At 44.7% G+C, this 22,875-nt stretch overlaps 1 protein-coding gene across 1 annotated transcript in view; it reads left to right on the top strand.

Annotated features, from left to right (window-relative positions):
* The first annotated feature begins 492 nt into the window (after positions 1–492).
* Positions 493–22,875, top strand: part of TBC1D4 (TBC1 domain family member 4) — a 114,051-nt gene continuing 91,668 nt past the window's right edge. Inside the window, exon 1 of the mRNA XM_054189082.1 lies at positions 493–1,199. Within this exon, the coding sequence (XP_054045057.1) occupies positions 699–1,199 (501 nt within the window). The 5' untranslated portion in view covers positions 493–698. The remainder of the gene's footprint in view (positions 1,200–22,875) is intronic.

Below are 22,875 nucleotides of genomic sequence, written 5' to 3'. Positions count from 1 at the left end.
AGGCTGTTTTTTTCCCCCGGGCGGGGGCGGCGGAGGGGGCAGAGCCGCGGGGGGGAGAACCCGGGACCCCGCTGGCTCCGGGATGGGGGGGTGGGAGGGGGGTGTATCTCCCCATCGCCCCTCCGGCTCGCCAAAAAGCAAAAACAACTCGGAAAAAAAGCTTGGGAGCTTGTGCAAAGGGGGCGGAAGGAGCCCAGCTCCTTCCCTCTGCCGCTCGGCGACCTTCCTCCCCTTGCGGACCTCCTCCTCATCATTATCATCACCATTCTCCTCCTCCTCCTCCTTCCCGGCTGCGGGAGCGCAGGGCAGCATCCCCCGGGGCCGGGCAGTGCCCGGCGGAGCGGAGGCCACGTTGTATTTTTGTTTGGAGCCCGCAGCGGTGCCGTCCCGCCCCTCGGCCGGGTCGCCGTGCCCGCTCGGGGCGTAGCTTCTCTGCTCCTCCCCGGGGCGGTGAAGAGGAGGAGGAGGAGGCGGCGGAGGAGGAGGAGGAGGGTGACTCGGCTGTCCTTTCCCTCCCCGCGGGCTGACCCCGCTCGGGCAGGCAGGCGGGGAGGGCGGCGCGGCTGCGGGGCCGTGCCCGGCGGGATGCGGGCTTAGCGGCGGCGCCGGCCGAGCGCAGGCCCCGCCGGGCTGCACCTGGCGCCGGGGTGAGGAAGGAGGGGGGAAAGCGGCCGCGCTCCTCCGCCCGGGCACCCGCCATGGAGAAGCGAGGGGAGGGCGAGCCGCTCTCCCACCCTTTAGAGCCGGAGCCCGAGCCCGAGCCCGATCCGCAGCCGGCGGCGCCGGGGGAGAAGCGGTTCCGCCTGTGGTACGTGGGCTCGTCGTGCCTGGACCGGCGGACCACGCTGCCCATGCTGCCCTGGCTGATGGCGGAGATCCGCCGCCGCGGGCAGCGCCAGGAGCCCGGCGGCGCCCTGGGCAGCGGGGTGCCGGCCCGGGAGGTGCTGCTGGTGGTGGGTTCGCCCACCCTGCGCTGCGTCCCCGCCGGACCCGCCAGCCCCGGCCGCCCCACCGGCCCCGGCCGCCCCGCCAGCCCCGCGCCCGCCGTCTTCATCTTCGAACATAAGGCGCAGCACATCGCCCGCTTCATCCACAACAGCCACGACCTCACCTACTTCGCCTACCTGATCAAGGCGCAGCCCGACAACCCCGACTCCCCCATGGCCTGCCACGTCTTCCGCGCCACCGACCCCAACCAGGCGAGTGGGCGAGAGGGAGAGGAGGGGGGGGTTGCCCGGGTTCCCCCCACCCCGCTTTGCTTCCCTTCCAGACCCTCGGCCGGGCTTGCGAGGCGCTGGGAGAGCGGCACCCACGCACACACACCCACCCGCGGAGTCGGGGGATCCCGGAACCCCGGCCGGGCTGCAGCGCCCTCGGTGTCCGCGGGAAGAGGCGGAGGAGGGGATGGGGGGTGTCACACGATCCCGTGTGGCCGTGGGCTGCCATGTCAACCCCCTGTCCCTAGCCCTCAGCCCACCCTCTGGTCAGGCCGCGGGGTACCCAGCCTCTGCGGGTGCGCTGGGAGATGGAGCCCCTTCCTTTCTCCCTCTCCCGTGGAGCCGCCTCGCGTCCCGCCACAGGGAAAAAGCACACCATTTGCAAGCAAAATGCAGAATTTGCGTTAAACCGTCCTTATGGCGGCATAAATGTTGGGCTCAGATAGCCAGGACGGTGCTTTCAGGGCTCCACAGACCCCACACGTGGCGTGGAACCCATCGTTTGTGAGCGGTGGTCCCGATTTTGCTGATGGGTCAGGCTAAGGACACCTGGCCGAGCTCAGGCACACTCGGTAGCGCTGCAAACAACCCTAGGTTTGGGTGGAGACATTGTTGATGAGGTGCCAACTGGAAAAAAAGACCTAACAGTAAGACTGTATTTTCCCGACTCTCTCAACGGGCTTTGGCTCACGCATCAAATGTGCAGCAAACTGCCTTCGCCTCCCTCCTGAGGGTTACGGGAGCGATGGTGGTTTGACGAGTAGGTTTGTCATTGATTTAGTGTGGTGAGGACAAGAAAAAGGCCTTTCAGTAACAATCCTATGGTCGAGTAAGTTAAGACACCTTCCCATTGGTTTCACAGAGGCGTATGGAGGACAAACGCATGCAATTAGAAGTGCTGGATTTTACTGAAACTACTTAGCTGACTTACTGGAAGTATTGAACAGTTGCTTGGGTTTCTTTTGGTTTTGTGTTATTTTTTCTTTTCTTTTTTTTTTTTTTAGTGAAGAGGGTAGGAACTATTAAGAAAACTGAAGAGTTCTCAGTATATTAATTTTTATTTTGAACCGACATACTGTCAGAGATTATTAACGTTGGAGGGATTTAGAATTGTGTACATAGCTGTGTCTTGAGCCGTCATCAAAGACGGGACAGGAGATACCCCAAGTGGAGGTAACTATGCTTAACTTGTTGGCAACTGCTGCCACTGTGCTCTGCCAGGAGAGAGCACGCAGAAAGAGCGTGAAATGGAAGGGATCATGTCTGGCAAGGGAGGAGGCAAAATGTCCTTTTAGGAGTCTGACCGTAGTCTGAAGAGAATCAAGGCACCCACCGTTGGCAGATGCTGAATCAAATTTATTTCTGGGGTAGGTCTGCTCTGGTACCATGACTTTGTAAGAAAACCTCATTCTGTAAAATAGTGGATCCTTATTACTCTTGTGAACATGCAAAAACTGCATACATTTACTTTTGGGAGGCTGTTTCTGACTAAACATTTTATCCATATATCTTCCCTTCTTTCCTCACAGAGGAGAATGTCCTTACGTGCATGGAATTAAATCAAATCGATACTATAGGTAAAGCCTTCCTATTGCAGGAAGTTATTGGTATAAACAAGTTCCCGTTTACAAAGTGCTGCCTTGTTCTGATAATATAGTCTAAATTTTACCTGTCAAGATGGTTTTTAGCCTTGTTATCATTAATAAAGAACAAGTCCCTCATGTGAGGGTTACTCAGCGTGTGATTTCCAGATGAAGAACCAAAATAATGGCAGTAGATGCACAGCCAGTGGTGTGATTCACAACTGTCTGACTAACAGGCAGGTGGTTTTTAAGGTATCAAAAGGAAAAGAAGGTGGATTTTTTTTTTTTCCCTTCCAAGTTTTGTTACCAATCGTTGAGGCTTGGTTGTCGAAGTCTGTGCAGGTTGATTTGCGCTTAAGCCTAGTCCTGAGTGGATGAAATCAGGCTGGAAGTTGGTAGCTCTGAAAATCTTCTTTTGAAGCTCTTGTTTGTTTGTTAAAAGATAGATGCCGTTCTCGCACACTTTAAAGATCTTCAAGTACATGCTTCTGTTCCGTATTGGTAATGTGAGCTTCATGGCATGTATTAGCTTAGAAAGTATTTTTCACAGCTGTTATTTTAGGGCGACCTCGTTTTCCATCTTGGGCCATGGTCGCTTCTAGCCAATGTATGTCGGCACCGCCGCTGAGGGGAGCGATCCTCTCCTCCTCAGGCCTCCTTCCTTCCTCTTGGCTTTGTCCTCGTGGCAGCGCAACTCTTTGTGCAGCCACAGGGCAAACAGGATCAGGGAACTGACTGGTGTTAAACTGGCTTTCAACCCCCCCACCCCCGCCTCCCCCACCTTTGCTGGATTAGTTCCAAACCGCTTCCCTCGTTTGCTTTACTGTGCAACCCTAATAACGTTTTACATCAACGCAGGTAGGTTGGAGACGCAAGGTAGCAGCGTGTGGCCAAGAAGGGGAAGGGCGGGATGGCCTTTTCAGTGGTTAGACTGGCTTCAGGCTAGCCGGAGATGACTACAAAGCCGTGGTGTTATCCGTCTTGGCGGTATTAAGTTCATCAGCACGCTAAATCACCCTGGAATGAAGGAAGGGTGGCAGGGGACATCAAGCGGTCTTTTGAGTTAGAGGACAGCTAGCCGTAATTTTTGATGGCGGATGTAAATGATGAAAGTGAGAGGATAACAATTGACTTCCAAGAGATTACTGCTAGTGTGGTAATTTAAAAAAAAAAACAAAACTAACAATGTGGTTGAGAATGAAAATTTTGGCTTCGAGCCCACCGCTTTGTCCACCAGCGGTATTGCACGGCGTCTGGGATGCACGTGCATTCGCTGTGACCACAAAAGGGGCTGTTATTCACAGAAAAAAAGCAATACTTTTTGCCAGCCCCTGCAGATCTCTTTAGCAGACGACCAATAAGATAGATATGTGCTGTGATAACATCAGGCGGGAAGATAACATCTTTTAATGTCATTTGCTGCGACCGAAGAGAAAGGGGAGAGCGAGGTGGTAGGAAACCCCTTTACATTTTGTTTGAAAGCCTGCAAATTGTGGCTAGAGCTGAAAAGTAGGAGCGGGTGGGTCGGCTCCTCTTCTGGAGCAGTACTTTGGCGCAGCGTCAAACCCAGAGCTCAGCTGTCGCCACGGGGGTGGATGCTAAGATGCTTCTATGAGGGGCAGTGTGTCTCCTTCTTTTGCCCTTTAGTTACCAGGGGAGAGAAAACTTCTGGAGCCATCTGACTGGTGAGGATGGGAACAGAAGGTTTTTTACTTCCGCCCCCCCCCCCCCCGAATTATTATAGTGTTTGCCGCTCCTCGTAACTTTTGAAAGCAGCAGCCAGCTGAAGTGGATGAGGGGAGTTGTCTGTTTTAGTGCTGGCCAGTAGCTTCTGAATAGCAGCCAGAGATTTGTTAGTTTTGTATTGCTGTCATTTGAGAATTATCTAGGATGCCTGGAGTCTTGTCTGTAGACGTCAGATGACAGCATTGTCTCATTTTATACTTGGCAGATTTTCTTCACAACCCCAGGAACAGATTTTTTTTTTTTTTTTTTTTTAAACCAAAACCTGGAGTTTATAAATATAGCAGGCGTACCCTTCTCCCAGCCACCAAGAAAAGCCCTTTTGATTAGTGTTTTTAAGCTCAACTTTAACACGCTTTTACCATGAAGTACTAATTTCATTCTGTAAACCCGATTTTAGTTGTGTGAAACGAATCAATGCTGTTTTGACAATTGCCTTGAGTTCCCTGTTCTCTGGGGGCAAGGCTTATGGTCCGATCTCCTTCTGCACTTTTGTTTTGAAAATTATTATGCTGGTCTAGACTGTGCGTTTTCTTCATGGAGCTTGAAAAAGCCGGTTTGGGGGGAATTTTTTTGTTTATAACCTGATCCGGCATCCTAAATCTAATTATACTACAATGGATTCTTGTTAGTGAAGATAGTTGTCTTCTCCAGTTAAGCAAGAACTTACTCGATGCATTTTGTATTTCTTTTATAAACCTTAGGAGCAGTGATCAAAACACGTTGTTATGGGGTGTTAAAGCTAATCCTAGCTGGCTGTGAAGGAAAAATGTTCTGGTGCGCAGACCTGAGTAGGGTTTAGCTCTTGTGTGTACGGTCTGTAGCTGCGGCGTTTGGCTGTAACCGTGCTGTTGGGGGACCGGGCTGTCTCAAGGCGAAGCAGAAGTAACGGAGCATTTTGCTGACAAAGTAAAGCTGCGATAAGAAGCGGAGAGGTGGAGGGCCGGAGGCAGCCTGCTGGTAACGCAGATCCCGGCTCTGTCATCGCTGCACGGGCTGAAAGTCTGCTCCAAGAGTGTGTTAATTGTTAGATAATACATTTCAGTAAAGCAAGGCCATAGGACAGATTATTCTGAAAAACAACAATGCAAAATCTTTCATTTCAGCTTTTCAAAGGAGGCTTTTATGCTGTAATAATATCACGTTGTGTACGGCTTCTTATTGAATAATATGTTAGAAACATTTGAAGAAGAGAATTCACGAACTTTACATTCATATTGCTTTTGTGCTTTGATTGTTATGTGACATAGGAGCACAGGCTAAACGGTAGGAAAATTTTGCCAAATTAAATTAATTTTGCCATATTGCCACATATGCTGTGCATATGTGCCACATATGCACAGCACTGTTGCAGTTCATATTAAATTGTTGCACAGTCGTCTGATAATCTGTGTTTTGAATAGGTAGAACAGACATGATAAAAAAGTTAGGGTCTGGGTTTTGAAGGATTCTGCAGGAAATGGGAGAGATGCAGAGTTTGGATGCTCGATCGACTTGAGCGCACTTGGGATTTCAGAGGAAAGAAGGAGGTAATGCTGTTTTCCATGAAAAAGAGAGGTTGTCCCAGTTTTATCAAGAAAACAAGTCTTGGAGAGACCAAAAGAAAATTTTCTCGAAGTTTGGGTGGGTCAAAATTTCATTCATGGGTTGAGAAACTGAAAAGCAGTGACTCAAAACAAAGCGTGGATGCTAAAGGCTTGCAATGAATGCAGAATTGTTTGAGCGGCCTCATTATCTCCAGCCTTCGTGGGCTGTACAGCCTCAGATGAGAAGTCTTGCACTCCCTTTTTTTGTTGGGTTTTTGTTGTTTGGTTTGTATTTTAATTTTTTTAAACACTGTAAGACGTAAGATTTGGGAAATGGAACTGAAAGTTGAGAGCTTAAGGTTTTATTTTTGTTTCCTTAATGATAGATGTGGCACTTTTTTTTTCTGAAAATGAGAGCGCTTCTCACTTTAGGCTTGTAAAACTATCTTTTCACGTTGTGGTTTTGAACATCTCGTCCATAATAACTTTCTGCCATGTCCCTAACAGAAGAAATAATAAAAACATTAAAATTATTAACTGTTCGTAAATGCTTATATGTTAGCCTTTTTATCCCTGATTAATCTTTAGGAGAGGAAAGAGGGAATGGTTTTAAATACTGTCATATCTGCTGCGTTTGTAAAAAGAATTAATTCATTTTTTCTTTTGCAGTGATTGAAAACAACCCTGTTATCTGGGGAGTAGAAGTGATGTTATGGAGGATTGTATTTTCAGAAAGGCAAAATAAAATATAGAATAATAAATATAAGAAGTGATGTGAGTTCACTGAGAGCGGCTGTAGGTAATACAGTGACGAGATAATGAGGCTATTTTATTTAAAGAAAGGAGTTTGTATGGATCTGTGTACACCAAATGAAGGCTTCTCTTCTGATTATCTGTTTCTATGTTTTTCTGTCTGTTTTTTCAAATGTAGAGGCAGATTTTTCTAAAAACAATTAAATAGAAAACTGACTTCCAAAAGGTTTGGCTAGCTTATGTATGTCTTGGCAACAGCGACAGTCTGATTTTTAGGGATGGTAAAAATCTCAGACCGAAATGCTTGAAGTTAGCGGCTGTAAAAGCGAATCCTAAGAAAGATTAAATTTCCAAACAATCGCCGCACTAGCGTGACTGACTCCTGCCCATCTCTGCTCTTTGCTAGAGGTTGGTACAGCGCTTGACGTGCACAGCTCACCCTTCCTTGCATCTCTTCCATCCGTCTTTCCTATTTGCCTTGAACCCCCTGAGGATCTTGAGTTTCTCCGAGGTAAAGTGGTGAGCACCGCGATGTATTTTGGAGGCCGATCACGGAGGTTGCTGTCTAGGCTGTAGGTCATGCAGAATTTTCAGCAGGGTTGGCACGGTCCCCTCATGGCACCAGCTGTCCTCTGCCACCTGGTTTTGTTTCCTTTGTGGTTTCAGATACTATTTCAAGTTCAGAGACAAGAAAAAAAAAAATACAAAATAAAGAAGAGTATACTTCCGTGTGACTTTTATCATTTGTCCCGTATGTGAATTGTGGCATCATCTACCTTCGCGTGCTGCACTGTTCTGAGGCATCTTTAGAGACCACAGGAGATGACTGGGTAAAAAGACAAGATCTACTGGAAGTCTTGTATAGGTCGTTAAATAATACAGTGTTTGAGGGCAGCTGGAAAGCAAACTTAAGGCAACAAAATGAAGTGACTTAATTCATAAACAGGAACTGTGCTTTTCTGTTTTGTGTAAACTGTAATATAATACCTATGACCTTATGTTCTGACACAAATAGGTACACCAAGACCATATACAGTAACATGGGTTCCAAAATAAATCAGAGCATCGCTAATGCAAGATAGCATATGATCGTGTCATGAACAACGACACCTACCCTGAAGAGGTCTTCAAAGTGCAAAAAGGCAATACAGAACGGCAGAGGGGGGCTGAAAGCACAAAGCGTGGAAGAGGTTACCCCAGGGTTGCAAGAAGTATGTGACCTCCCATTTTGTGGTCTGTTTTGAGTACCAGAGAGCATGCGTGAGTTGTGGATATGCATATTTTCTTTTCCCTTTCCAGGTGTATTAACTAGGTGACAAGTGGCAGATCAGTGAGGTGGGCAAATGAACATACTTGGTGGTCCTATAGATCTGAGAGTAGTCTGGTAATTCAGTCTTCCTCTTGGCGTTGGTCAGAGGTAAGCCTGTTCATGGATTAGTTCTAGTAGTATATTTAGGACTACAGGGAAAAGAACATAAAAGTTAACTACGAATCTTGAATAATCCAGTCAGTCTTCATTCTGAGCACGGTCGTGCTTTACCAGCGCAAAACCTACCATAGTCTGAAAGCTGTGCTCCCTCACCTCCACCTCTCCGCAGCAGCCATACCGCCTGAAATGAACATCCTTACGTCCGCCTGTTTGAGGCGAAGCCTGCTTAAAGCCATCCCTCCCGCAAAGTGGAATCCGCTGCTTAATCCTCCCCCTCCATGCTGCGGGAATTGGGACTTCCAATAAGAAGATAATTGCTCGGTCCTCTTCTGGAGAGGATGGTGCTGCTGGGTTTTCCTCTGCTCCCCAAGCACACCCTCTTTGGGCAAAGAAAAAGGAAAACCGTGGCAGCAGCAGGGCCTCTGGGTATCATTTCACCCTCCTTGAGGTGAAATGTGTGTTGGCTTTAGCTGCGGTGCTTAAACTTGGGTTTTGTGTCCTTCTACAAGGTTTTAGTTACTTAAGTCAACTGAACAAAAACCTGAGACATGTACTTCAAAGGCTGCCATACCATGAAGACTGTTCAGCCAGGGTAGATGGCATATAGCAAGTACACGTATAACATGTCTTAAAATTTATTTTTCTGTTCAGAGCCTTTGAAAGATGTCACAAGCTAATACGCAGTTACCTGGATGCGTTACAGTTCTCTTCAGTTTGGATCATTCATATGAGAGGCAAAATACTTGAGTTGAGCCACTGCAAAAAGAAAAATGATTTTTTTTTTTTTTTTTTAACGGGCTCTTGATGCCGTTTAGAAATTCAGCGTAATGTTTTGGAGGAATTGTATCTAATAAACCATGTTTCCTGACTTTATAAGTTACTTGTAATAGTTATCTTCATCTTCGCTCAAAACTGGTTGCTTTCTCACTGAATCCATAATTTCCTTTTTTATTGTTTCATCTTCTCAGAATTAGCCAGGCTTTTAAAAATTATCTCTTCTGGGTATTTTGAAGGGCAATATGCTAAGGATTTTCTTGTTCTTCATCTCTGGAACCACTGAAGATAAGTAGGATTCTACAGTATTGGGCACGTGGCGCTTTTCTGAAGGATTAAATTAATTTAAAATGCAAGCATGAGAGAGATCCTTGTTCAAAGCCGGTGTGAAAGACTTGTAGAAGCTATTAGATAAGATAAAACCAATATGAGAAAAGTATGGCTTTTTCCCAGCTCTGCCATCCCTGACGCTGAGGTTTAACCCTTCCCATTATAGCTGACTTTATTTAAAGTGTATTTCAGTCACGCAGTTCATTTTTGCACGTTGATAAACCTTAACAAGCAGCTTGCTCTGTTAAAAGTGTCTGGGGTTATGTTGTATTTCATTGCTCCTCTTGGCAAGAACGTGTAGATCTGCACAGTGCTGTTCAGAGATCCTTGGTGCATTGAAAAACATGTTGTGGGAAGCGGGAATATTATCCTCTGGGGCACAGCAATGACTGCCTTCCAGACTGTTCCTGATTTTGTTTTTCCTAGCAAGATTAATAAATATTTATTTTTTGGGGTGCTGATGTTAAATATGTTTCATGTGCTCTATGACGCTGTTATGGGTTTCCTGTTATGTTCATTAAAAAGAAAAGGGAAAAAAAAAAGAGCAACGTCCCAGGAACTTTGGGAGTAGTCGGGTTCTTGAGTATTTCTGAACTAGAGTAAATATTCAGTAGCTGCAGTGAACTAGGACGTGCAATGCTAACTCGTTGAAATGTATTTTTATATGCCTTCTCATAGTTTGTTTCTTGCTTTGGCTTGATTATTCTTAACAACTTGATCTCAAGTTACGGTAGGATTTCTAAATAAAAATAGAAGTAGGGTAGTACATATTTAACAGAGCTGTGTTTGCCAGAGAGGAACCAGTTGCTTTCTTTAGAAGCGCTGGGCTGGAAGGGTAGGAGCAAAGCAGCACTTAAAACTCCAGCTCAACACTGTGCTGAAAGCTGATGTGACACCTTCAGGTTGACGTCCACGGTGGGCTGCAGCGGACGCGCAGAGCTCTGCGATTCCTGCCTGTCCCAGCTCCGTCACAGCTTGCGAAATTACGGCTTCAGTAGTCTAAAGTGGGAAAAAAAAAAAATCATTCCTGCTAGCGTGCAGATTAGAAAGAGAAGGGTTTGTGCATATGACCTGCTGCCACACTTGGCAATGGAAGTAAGTATCAGATTGCCCTCAGTGGCGTGGTACTTTTGTGGCAATCTAACAAATTGCCAAACAAGCTATTGCAACTATACTGAAAAAAAACCCCGACCAACCAAACAAAAAACCCCACAGCTGAAACATTGCTGTAACGTGCAAATCCCATAGCATCTGACAGGAGAGCTTTCTATGGAAAATACAGCTCTTCCTCTAACATTTGGTTTAGGCTCGTGTGCAAGACTTGTTTGTTTTTTTTTTTTATGGAGAAAGATTTTAAACAAGTATCCCTTTTGAAGAAAATACTTCTGGGCTGACTTTGTGGTCATACTCAATGTGAGTCCCTTAATTTTCTGCGCAGCAGGACTGCAAGCTTGAAGCAGTACAAAACAGCCTGTAAAGAGGATCCACTTTTTTTTTTTGTAAACCGAGTACATTATAAATAGAGGCAAGATGTTGGCTACTCTTCAGCGGCACTTTTTTTGACGAACCTTGCCAGAAGAGAAAATCAAGTGGGCCTTTCAGCAGGAGCAACACATCGTACTTTTGTCTGAATTATTCATGAAGAAACACACCCAGATTGTCCATGGCAGATGTGTGCATGGATTCGGATTTAGCCTTGAGGAAATTTGCTGACCTAAACATGGGAGCAGAGTGGGAGCAAGGCGACATGATTAAAGCCGGCTCAGAAGGAGCGGGTTTACATCCTGGCACCGCGCCTCGGATTCCCTGTCTGCTTAGTGCTAGGGAGAACTAAAAATAATATCTGCAGTTTAGTGGGGTGGCGTGAAGTTTACAAAATGAACGTGCTTCTTCCATAGTGACCTTCTGTCTGCAAAATCACCGCGGAAGAAGGTGATTTAAAAAAAAGTATATCGAGCGCATCAGTCGATCTGTATGAATGCTGTGGTGTTGTGGTTTTGTTGTTGGTTTTTGGTTTTTTTTTTTTTCTTTTTTTTCCTTTGCTCAATATGCAGGTTGTCCTTAAAATATACAGCATCGCAGCTGGGAGTGTGAGAAATGTGGAGAGCAGCCCAGGCTGCTAGATTAATGAGCGTGGAGCTTCTTTATGTAACCGAGTGTTTTGTTTCTGTATGTTCACCCACTGTTCTGCACTTCATCTGTTTTACTTAATATCCCGCGCTTGCTGGTGGTGGTTGTTGTTGAATGGGAATTTGAAAGGGAACTTTCTGTGTTTAGTGAAAATTAACAGGTTAAAACTTCAGCGACCCTTTTTAACGATACCATCGATGGGAAGCTGAGCAGAACCTTAGCCGTAGTGCCATGTTGCTTCGTGTTTTTCAGATTTGACAGGCTATTTGATACGCTTCTGCTCTGAGTTCTCACGTGACCGCCATAAAAAGATCAGATTTTGAGAAGACAAGTAATACTTGATTTCTGCAGCACAACAGAATGGATGCTTCAGCTGAATTCTGTTACTTCTGGAAGCGTCAGCCTCAGGCAAGCCAGGGATGTATATGTATAGGTTGCCGTTTATTACCTGTCAGGTAATGCATCACGTTATAAACTGGAATATCATGAGCTTTCCTATTATGGTAAACTAAGCTTCATTGTGATACTTCTCTTCAACATGGCAGTGCTAATTCGTTGTTTGCCAACCCAGCCTATAATATTGGACGTTTTTTAGCTATTTAGTCCTGCTGTTATGCTTTGCAATTGTACTGTTAGATTTTATACACGTAGTATACCACCACCTGAAGAACTCCTGCAGCGTTCCACTGTCTTTGACGCTTATTTTGCAGATTTCAAAATTCTTGCTGTAACTCCGTGGGAAACTCAACATACTCTGCACAGAGTCCCATGGATTGTTGCCATCCTTGTAGAAACACAGCACCCAGCTCATGCATGCCTACAGGGCTACGTACATAATAGTTAGTACCTGATAAGATAAAAACATACTGGTAAAATGCTCAACTCTGCCATATATTTTAGCCTTTAATGTAGTGATGAGGCATGCTCGCATCTACATCATGCTTTTGAGTGGGATTACTGATTTCAAGTAATACCAGGTGGGATGTTACGTTTAAACTTAGGATCACCTGAGCTTATTTATAGACAGTTCAAGCTTTATTTTTGTGTAATATTCTTCTTTCCGTTGGTTATAAAGTATTTCATAGAATCATCTAGGTTGGAAGGGACCTTTAAGATCATCAAGTCCAACCATCAACCTAGCCCTGCCAAAACCACCGCTAAACCATGTCCCTAAGCACCATATCTACCTGTTTTTTAAATACTTCCGGGGATGGTGATTCCACCGCTTCCCTGGGAAGCCTGTTCCAATGTTTGATAACCCTTTCGGTGAAGAAGTTTTTCGGTGAAGAAATCCACTGAAATTTCAGTGAAGAAGTTTTTCGTAATATCCAATCCAAACCTCCCCTGGTGCAACTTGAGGCCACTTCCTCTTGTCCTGTCACTTGTTACGTGGGAGAAGAGACCGACCCCCACCTCTCTATAACCTCCTTTCAGGTAGCTGTAGAGAGTGATAAGGTCTCCCCTCAGCCTCCTTTGCTCCAGACTAAACAACCCCAGTTCCCTCAGCCGCTCCTCATAAGACTTGTTTTCCAGACCCCTCACCAGCTTCACCGCCCTTCTCTGGACATGCTCCAGAATCTCAATGTCTTTCTTGGAGTGAGAGACCCAAAACTGGACACAGTATTCAAGGTGGTACCTTAAGTCCGCTACCTCTGTAACATGGAAAATACTTCCTTTCAACCCAGTATGGGGCCAGTTTGTTGGGAATACAGAGTAGGCTTCACAGTGTCCTGTTACAGAGGTCAGTTAATTGACCTGAGCGTACCGATGCCACGTGGGCTCCCAGCCATGTTACAGGGAGCAGCGCACATAAATTGTAATGGATCACTGCTCCGGGAAGGGCGGCTGTTCTGTACCCACCAAGAGCCAGCCCTGCGTGAAGCTATGCAGGGTCTGCTTCGTGCTTTCATCCCGGGCTTAATTGCTTTGGGTTGGTTTCAGGGGACTGACTATTCAGTCAACACCTTAAGGATCGGGGCGCAGAGCCCTGCTCTTAAACAGGAACCAAGTCACACAAGTTGTTCTGCCCAAATTGCGCAGTGTTTTCCTACCGGATCACCGGCTGCTGGGAGATCGTACGGTTTTGCTGATCTGTAGCACATTTTGGTTTTTATACCGCTTTAAGTATCATCCTACCGTCAAATACAGCAGTCTCCTGGTATTACTGTGTCATAAAAATCATAGTCTTGAAGTTTCTTGTTTCTACTCATACTGTTCATATTAAAGTGTCAAAATACCTTTCAGCTAAATTGGATAAGCAGGTGGATAGGGATGTGACAGGTTTCTAATTCACATTCAGTACGTGGTGCTACTGTCACTTGGAGCCCTGCAGAGTCCTAAGAAAACATAACAATTTTTTTTGGCATGTAGCTTTGCTGGCTTTGTAAATTGTGCACACCAGGAGCGTTCATCCAGGGGAGCACGTTTCTTGAAGGGATGTTTTCTCCTGTGAATCACCACGACTGAAACCAGGGTTAGGAACCGCGCCATGAAGATCATGGGGAATCCGGTACAGAACTCAGAGCTGCCCACAGAACAGTAAAGAACACAAGATTACTGCGAGATCCCTTACTGCTTGTCAACAGATGCATTAGTTTTCAGATTTGCAGGCTTTTCCAGGCTTTTTACCATATGCGTGTACAAGGCTACTGGTTATTATTTTCTTATGTCTCTTGCTCTTTGGTTTTTCTCAGCTCCTTGAAATTGTCCCACTCCAGGATTATAATCTTTTTTTTTTTTGTGCAGGAGTTGTCTGTACTGCATCCATGGGGAGTCATGAATCTGACCATAGGGCAAAAACCTATAATAATTCCTTTCCCTCCACTGCTTCCTACAAGCCCACTGTCCCCAAATTAAACCTTGAAAGGAAAAAAAGACATTCATTCTTTTGATTGCATGTTGCCAGGAGCTGAGCTTTTCAGATCCAACTATCAAGGTTAAAAAAAAATTATAACTCTATTCCTGTTCACATTGCTAGTTCCAAGTTTCACATTGTAGAAATATCACCAAGACTAGCTCTTGTATCTTGTTTTTGTTTGTTTGTTTGTTTTATTAACTTTTTTTTTTTTTAAAATGTATGTTCTGGTAACAGAACAGAACTTGAACAGAAAGTTTTATGTAAAAATAAGAATGTGGGAGTATAATTTCAATTTTAATCGAGCTATTCTAATGTTTTTACTTGCTCAAAGTTCCTTTGCATTTAAAGTTTGCTTTCACCTTCACACCCTTTTTTAACACGCACCACCTGGCAGGTGTTTATTTTTAAGTCAGGACTGCATATGGCCAACGAGAAGTGAAAGTTAGCTGCCGTGGTGATCAAAGCAGTCCTGTCACGTTTCAGAGAGAAGGTATGAGCCAAAAAAAAACCCCCAAAAAACCCCAAACCCAACCCATAATATGGAGGGAAAGGATGCTGTGCTGTATAGTAAAAGGTTGTAATATTAGCCAAGTGACTCCCGGAGCATGACGTGAGCAGCTGAGTCATTTATAGCTGGTACCGAGACAAATTGCGGCTGAAGGATGCTTGTTACTGCGCGGCTGCTGCTCCAGCTGGTAGATTGCCCGGTTAAGAGCAAAGTAAACTTGAGGTCGGTAAGAACTGCTGTGAAAAAGTACACTCCAGATAAGCGTACTTTAATCTCTGGAACATCTAATTGGTTCAGCAGCGTTTCCTAGCGCCTGAAGTTTTTCAAATGTGCAAACATACGCATGACGTTGACATAATAACCAATTTCTAACGCATTCTTCTCTATGAATCCACTAGTAATAGCGGCAGAGGACACTTTCTTTTTACTGTTAATACAGTTCTGGTTCATATATCAAATTATAAAGTTAATATTTGTCCTTGAAAGTCTCCCGGCTATTACTTCTCTGCATCTTAATGTAGGTTGCTATTGTAGGTCAGTATGCTGATCTTGTACTTATCTAATGAGGTTTGAATATGTTTAATATGAGCCTCAGAGTGTGCTTTCCATGCAACTATGTAAAATTAATCCTTTCAAAAATGTGTATTCGAATTGTGGTCTTTGAACATCGCCTCTGTTGGAAGATTATTTTGACAGTTTAGTTGGTGGATAATTATTTTTTTAAAGCATGTTTAACGCCGCATAGAATCATAGAATCATTTAGGTTGGAAAAGACCCTTGGGATCATCGAGTCCAACCATCAACCCCACTCTACAAAGTTCTCCCTTACACCATATCCCTTAACACCACATCTAAACAAGTCTTAAACACATTCAGGGATGGTGACTCCACCACCTCCCTGGGCAGCCTATTCCATGATAGGCATTCCAGTAGCTATCAATCAAATATTTTCTTATATAAGATACTGTTTGAAATTTGATTTTAAGACGAAGAGGGCTTCTACCTTCTTCGATAATGCCTTTACCTCCCAGCTCCCAAATGCTTCTTTCCAAGCAAGCTGACTCAGAACTGAGCGTCAAGAATAACTTGCAAGCCCCTGCCCCGGTGCACTGTGGCAAAGGGTGAGCAGGTAGGGTTTTTAACAGCTCTTCGGTTCTTTTACTGGTCTTAAAGAAGGTGGCAAGCTCATGGGACTTGGAACCATGTATCACAAAAGTTCAGAGTGCCGTTTCTGAGGTGATACGACAGCGTAGGTTAAAGTTATGGGTGAAAAAGGGAGCAATTCCCCCTCACTGTGAGGGAATTGTAATGCTTCCATGGGAGTTCTTGTGATCTGCTGGAGGAACGATTAGTGGCAGCTTGGAGGAACGATTAGTGGCAGCTTGGAGGAAAGGGAAGCTTATAGTGTCCTGCCTGGCAATTAGGCTCCTGAGTAATTAACCAGTGACTCCAACAAATATATTCCTTCTACTCCTTGAATCACGTTATTTCTAACACCAGACATGGTTAGTTGCCAGTTTGCTTACAGATGTAGCACTAGTTTACAGAGTAAATAACTACCTAAATACCTTCTTGGGTGTCATACCTCCCATTAGTCATGTAACCTCTTGTCTTTTTTTCTTTCCGGTGCTATTTTCCCTCTTGGCTGTATTTTTTTTTATCCATCTTGGATGCTAGTTGATCAGAAGGGTTTAATGACATGGTTATTCATTCGTTTTTCTGCTTTACGGAAATCTTCATAGTTTGAATACAGTAACATGAAGGAAAAAAAAAAAACAAACAAAACACAGTAGTTATTTATTCAAGTAAATTACTTCTAGGCCCTCACAGATTCAAGAACCACAGAGAGCCAGACCTGTGTCCATGTCTCTTGACCAGGGAGCTCAGAGTGTTACAACAGCTCTTCATCACCCGTTTCATCTGGTCGCTTCTTTCTGTCAACCTGGATGGTCTCAGTCTGTAGCAGCAGCATAAGTGACAGTATACATCAGAGCATACCTCGTGCTCCGGCCCACGGAGTATAAACTAACAGATGGCATTGGCTAAGGAAAGAGAAGATATTAGCTGCACCAAAAAATAGCATATTTTAAAGGGTGCTGTTGCATGAAAATGTGTTTGAATAGCTCAAGTATGGAAATTCCATTCATAAAAGTATTCTTTCTTTGTGCCACTGGTGGGTGTTTTGGTAGGTTGGAAATAAATTTCTCTAATTAAACTAGATAACATCTTTTAGAGGTGAGTAAATTTAAAAGAAAGTACTGATTGTGTGTGGGTTTTTGACTTTATGTGCAGAACGCTTATTAGGACTATAAAAAAGAGCAGATATTTTCAGGAATAGGTTGAGTCACTAGCAATGTTTAATAGTCCAGATTAACAAAAATGCCTTTTTTGAGTCTTTGGGGAGCTCTAATTCCTGTGCATTTCTCCAGCTTTTCCGTGACGGATGATTTTTATCGCTGTAAAATTTCCCTGCAGCTTCTACCTTTATTATATTTTCTTAAGCGTAAGTGACTTTCACTTTCCTCTTTCAGATTCTGAATATCTAACGTTTTTATACAAGAATTGCGTCTTTTGCTGTGCACCCCGAGAATTCCCCAACACAATGGTATAAAGCAGAAACATCCATGCTTCGCAAAAAACAATACATAGGGACATCGAGGCCTTGTAAAGTAATTTGGATGTGCTCGAGCATAACTGAATTTTTCTAGCTGGTTCCGCAGATTCCCGTAAAGGAATCTGCAAATACGGTGCTTTGAACAACATGAGGCTTGTTTCAACAAACGTCAACCTTTTCTGTTTGTGGGACTGATCCTCTTACAATGTCCCGCTCTGTGTATATCATGTCAATACGTTCCTTTCCTATAAGCCTTTCCTTCTAGATCCCTTGCTGAGAACGTGCAGCGGGGATCGTACATATAATTTCTAACGAAGTGCCTTACTTCAGGTTATTTCCCGGCTTGCAAACAACCTTTCTGTATGACCTTGCAGTCACGCTGCCTTGCTGTGAGCCGCAGTTCCTGGTTGAACTCGGGACACAATTGCCCGGTGTTACAGCTGGGCTGGCGCAAAAATGCCAGTTATTGCACAGAGCTACGTTATTCTGCTAATATTCTGTGTGCTTAAATACTGAGAAGCAGTGATTCTTTCCGAGCTTATTTCTAAAGGCGCAGGCCTTTCAGGTGTTCTTGGACAAGGCTTGGTGACTTCAAGGAGTTAGCTCGCATGTATGAGTTTTCCAGAAATTGGCTGCAAGCCCAAAATTTGACTGTGAAGGTTAATTTGAAGAGCACCGTAGTTAGGCCTTGTTTCCACATGAAAGCTTTTTGTAGATTTTTATTTTTACCAAGATCTTTACAAATGTTCTTTTACGTACTTGTAAGCTGCTTTGAAATGTTCTTTAATAGGAATGTATCTAGGACGTCACCTGTCCTCTTCCAGAACACCTGTCCTCTTCTGGAATACAGTCACCTTACTACGAAATACCAACTTTAGATAAATATTCCAAAAAGCTGTTACCTGATTTACCTCAAACTCAGGTGCTTCAGAACCCACTACTGGATCTTTCTTCCAGAAACTTTTTTGAGTGGATTGCAGTTTTATGCGACATTCTGATAACTTTGGGGATCTGTTGGAAAAAGTTTTAGTAGAGATATGCCATAGACATTAATGATGAGGGCATCTCTCTTTCACAAAGTCCCTTTTTTGATTGCAGGAGCCCCTATAGATGGCAGAAGGTACTGAGAATCTCTAAAAAATAACCTGGCCACAATTTCTTGTATGCTTACTGTTTTTACCAAATACTACAAATATTTGGTATTATACATTGATGTACTTATTAACTGCTTCGAAGGTTTTCTGAGCTACTTATTACCATAGCATCTGAATGTTTTACAACAGCATTATTAAATTAATTTTGACATTTGTGGGAGAAGGGAAGAGATGTCTAAATCTGGGGGGCGGGGAGTGGGAAATCCCAGGAAAGGATTTTTTAACCGATTAGAAATAGAAAATCTATTACGTGAATGCTTAACTTAGGGTGTTTAGGAACTGTCTCATCAAAATGGTTGATAGTTCTGCCCTTCTACTCTGCTCTGGTGAGTACCTCACCTGGAGTACTGCGTCCAGCTCTGGAGCCCTCAGCACAAGAAGGACATGGACCTGTTGGAGCGGGTCCAGGGGAGGTCCACAAAGATGATCCGAGGGCTGGAGCACCTCTCCTATGAGGACAGGCTGAGAGAGTTGGGGTTGTTCAGCCTGCAGAAGAGAAGGCTCCAGGGAGACCTTATAGCAGCCTTACAGTACCTAAAGGGGGCCTACAGGAAAGATGGGGAGGGACTCTTTATCAGGGATTATAGTCATAGCATGAGGAGTAACAGTTTTAAACTGAAAGATGGGAGATTTAGATAAGTTATTAGGAAGAAATTCTTTACTGTGAAGGTGGTGAGACACTGGAACAGGTTTCCCAGGAAGTTGTGGATGCCCCGTCCCTGGAGGTGTTCAAGGCCAGGCTGGATGGGGCTTTGAGCAGCCTGGTCTAGTGGGAGGTGTCCCTGCCATGGCAGGGAGGGTGGAGCTAGATGACCTTTAGGGTCTCTTCCAACACAAACCATTCTGTTATTCTGTGATAAAGCCAGACCTCATACTGGCTTTAACTTCCAGCTGGAACTTCCCAGCCTTACAGCTTGTCAGACTCCAGGACCTTAAATCAGGTGCTCAGACACTGAGAAGTGCACAAAGCGTTGGACATTTAAGCAAAGTTTAAGCACTTTGCCTGGTACCACGGGACATCACAGTGGTAGGAGGAGAGTGACGATACCCTTTACTACAGTTTATCTTCTGTAGCTACAAAGTTGTCTTCTCTACTTTCTGTTCCTCAGGCCATGTACAACAAACTGTCTTATACGTGGAGCAAGTGGACTGTCTTCCACTGCAGTCCTGGTTCTTTCTGAGATCTTGTCCATTTTTGGTGTGAATGAACTGGGGATCTGGCAGAGAAAAAAGCATCAGTCTTGAGCCACCTGTCACAATTGTAATATGCATACATGAAGTCCAGAACTGTTGCACAACCGCTGCTGTGTCTTGAATGTTGGCCTTGTAAGCTGGGTAGTTATATGGTGGTTTTGCATGCATCATCAACCTTTCAGGAAAAGTAGATTAGAAAAAAAAAACAAACACCAGAGCTTCATAAAAGAGAAGGCTGATACCCACAAAAATTGTAAAAAACCTCACTATATCCACTGCAAATCTCTGTCCCTTTTGAGGTAATTGGATAACTGATGACAATAGAAGACTCTCATCCCCCATTGCTAATGGGAAAAAAAAAAGGCGTTGTTGATTTTTCCTGCACATTTATTGAGAGAAAACATTTCAGATGCTGGAGTGAGAATTATAGGGGGTACTAAATTCTGCTTCCAGCTCATCTTTGCTTAATCCCATTCCTTTGCCATTGCAGCTCCTTCCCAGTTTTGCAGGCTGCTGCCGCCACACTCGTTTGCACTCAGTGTGACTCTTAACTTCTTGGATCTTTTTCTGATTTCTGTGTTTTTGTCAGTCTTTTTGTATTGGCAGTCCCTGGTCTGACACAGGTCCTCATCAATCTCTCTTGCTTGCTTTTACCTTGTTCCTTCTGTCATGTGTTTGGCTGCAGTCCCTGTTACTCTTTCAGCTCCCCCTGCAGTTCTCTCTTCTCTCCGTTGTCTCTGTTCCCTATCTTTCCTTCTTTCCCCTCCCTGGCTTGTTAATCCAAACTCAGTCTTTCCTTCCCACTCCTGAATTTGTGGACTCAGTTCATACTGCAAATCCACTGTGAGCTGTGTTTGCAAGCAGAAATCGCTAAAGGTTGGATGAAAGTGTTTTCAAGGTCTGGTTAGCATCCAGGGTATGTGACCGCTATATATATATAAACTGTATTATCAAATACCTGTTAGCCAACATTTTGCAGAGATTTATCACTTGCATAGATTTTGATGGAGATGAGAATCTCGGATTATACACAAAAGACCAAACCGAAGAGTTTACGTGTCCAAATACCTTGGAAGAGTTGCTTGCGGTGATTTTTTTTTTTTTTAACAGGAGCCAAAACCCAAAGAAAAACATAGTATAATAGTTCAGTAACTGAACTATTTTCAAGATTTCAATCCAGAAAGCTTGGCAAAGTTGTGATCTAAAACCAGAGCCTTTAGCATGAACTGTTGGCTTACCTGAGCATCCTTTCATTCCAGGAGACGTAAGCAGTCTTTATTTTACAAGTGTTGCAGAATCACAGAATCTTCATGATTGGAAAGGACCCTTAAGATCATCAAGTCCAACCAAACAACCTACAATCTCTGCCACTAGAGCATGCCCTGAAGTGCCAAATCTACACGTTTCTTAAACACCTCTAGGGATGGTGACTCAACCACGTCCCTGGGCAGGCCGTTCCAGTGCCTGACCACTCTTTCAGTAAAGTAATTCGTCCTAACATCTAATCTAAACCTCCCCTGCTGCAGCTTCAGACCATTTCCTCTGGTCCTGTCGTTATTCACCTGGGAGAAGAGGCCAACACTCACCTCTCTCCAACCTCCTTTCAGGTAGCTGTAGAGGGCAATGAGGTCTCCCCTCAGCCTCCTCTTCTCCAAGCTGAACATGCCCAGCTCCCCCAGCCTCTCCTCATATGACCTGGTCTCCAGACCCCTCACCAGCCTGGTAGCTCTCCTCTGGACACGCTCCAGCACCTCAATGTCCCTCTTGTACAGAGGGGCCCAGAACTGAACACAGCACTCAAGGTGAGGCCTCACCAGTGCCCAGTACAGAGGCACAATCACTTCCCTACTCCTGCTGGCTGCGCTATTCCTGATACAAGCCAGAATGCTGTTGGCCTTCTTGGCCACCTGAGCACACTGCTGGCTCATGTTAAGCTGGCCGCCCACCAGCACCCCCAGGTCCTTTTCTGCTGGGCAGCTTTCCAGCCACTCTTCCCCAAGCCTGTAGCGTTGCTTGGGGTTGTTGTGACCGAAATGCAGGACCCGGCACTGGCCTTATTAAACCTCATACAGTTGGCCTTGGCCCATCGATCCAGCCTGTCCAGGTCCCTCTGTAGAGCCTTCCTACCCTCAAGCAAATCAACACTCCCACCTAGTTTGGTGTCATCTGCAAACTTACTGAGCGTGTTGATTGGGGAAAAAACAATCCAAAGTGATGCTCTTCCATAGAGGAATGGGCATTATTTTAAATTGTCAAATGTGTCATCGAGTTTTTCATGCAGATTTTCTAGGGTGGAGGTGCAGGGTCGTGTGTCTCTTTCTGTAAGATGTTTTCAGCTCAGAAGTGATGAGAATTTTACCAAAAGTTGGGGGGGAGTGGGGAGAAGGAATGGAGCTGAATGTGTTATGAATTAATTTAGTCTCAGACACGGGTGTGTGGAAATGAGCGATTATGTATGTTAAAAACACATAGTGAATGTTTCCTTTTTTTGTGCTTTGGGTGTAATAGAAGAGACAGCATCTTGAAAGGGTTTAGGGGAAATTAAAGCCCTACTAGTTCCTGTTATTACTTTGAACTTCAGAGAAACGTTGCCATCTCTAGCACCAAAGTAGTGCTAGTACTCATTAGTAAAGGGCCCCGTGTTCCCCTGGCTGGTGCTTACAAGTCTATACTACAGAATGATAAACCGGTATTTGAAATTCTGCTGGTCAGTAAAACCAATTGAAAGCTCGACCCCTTCACAAAAGAACATCCGTCCCACAGATGTGGGTTAAATAGGGGTCAGAATTTCAGCTCGTTCTAAAATACAATTGCTAGATGTGAGGTGGATCTCCGGAAAGAGTTGAACAGATGAGAAAATGGGTAACTTGCCTTTTTGGCCTCTCTCAGGTTTCTTACACTTGGTTGGCAGTTTACCCTAATCCAAGCCAAGATGAGGTGTATTTTCTCAGACATGTGAAAGAGGCACGTGCTCACACCTTACCGACTGTTGGTAGATATGGCAGGGTTACTCTGTGTGAAAAGAAGAAAGGGGGGAAAATCCACCACCCTGCTTTTTGGTTT

The sequence above is a fragment of the Rissa tridactyla genome, chromosome 1 (assembly GCF_028500815.1).
Source record: "Rissa tridactyla isolate bRisTri1 chromosome 1, bRisTri1.patW.cur.20221130, whole genome shotgun sequence".
Lineage (NCBI taxonomy): Eukaryota > Metazoa > Chordata > Aves > Charadriiformes > Laridae > Rissa > Rissa tridactyla.
The sequence above is the reverse complement of the archived record's forward strand: the minus strand, read 5'-3'. Positions and strand labels throughout refer to the sequence as shown.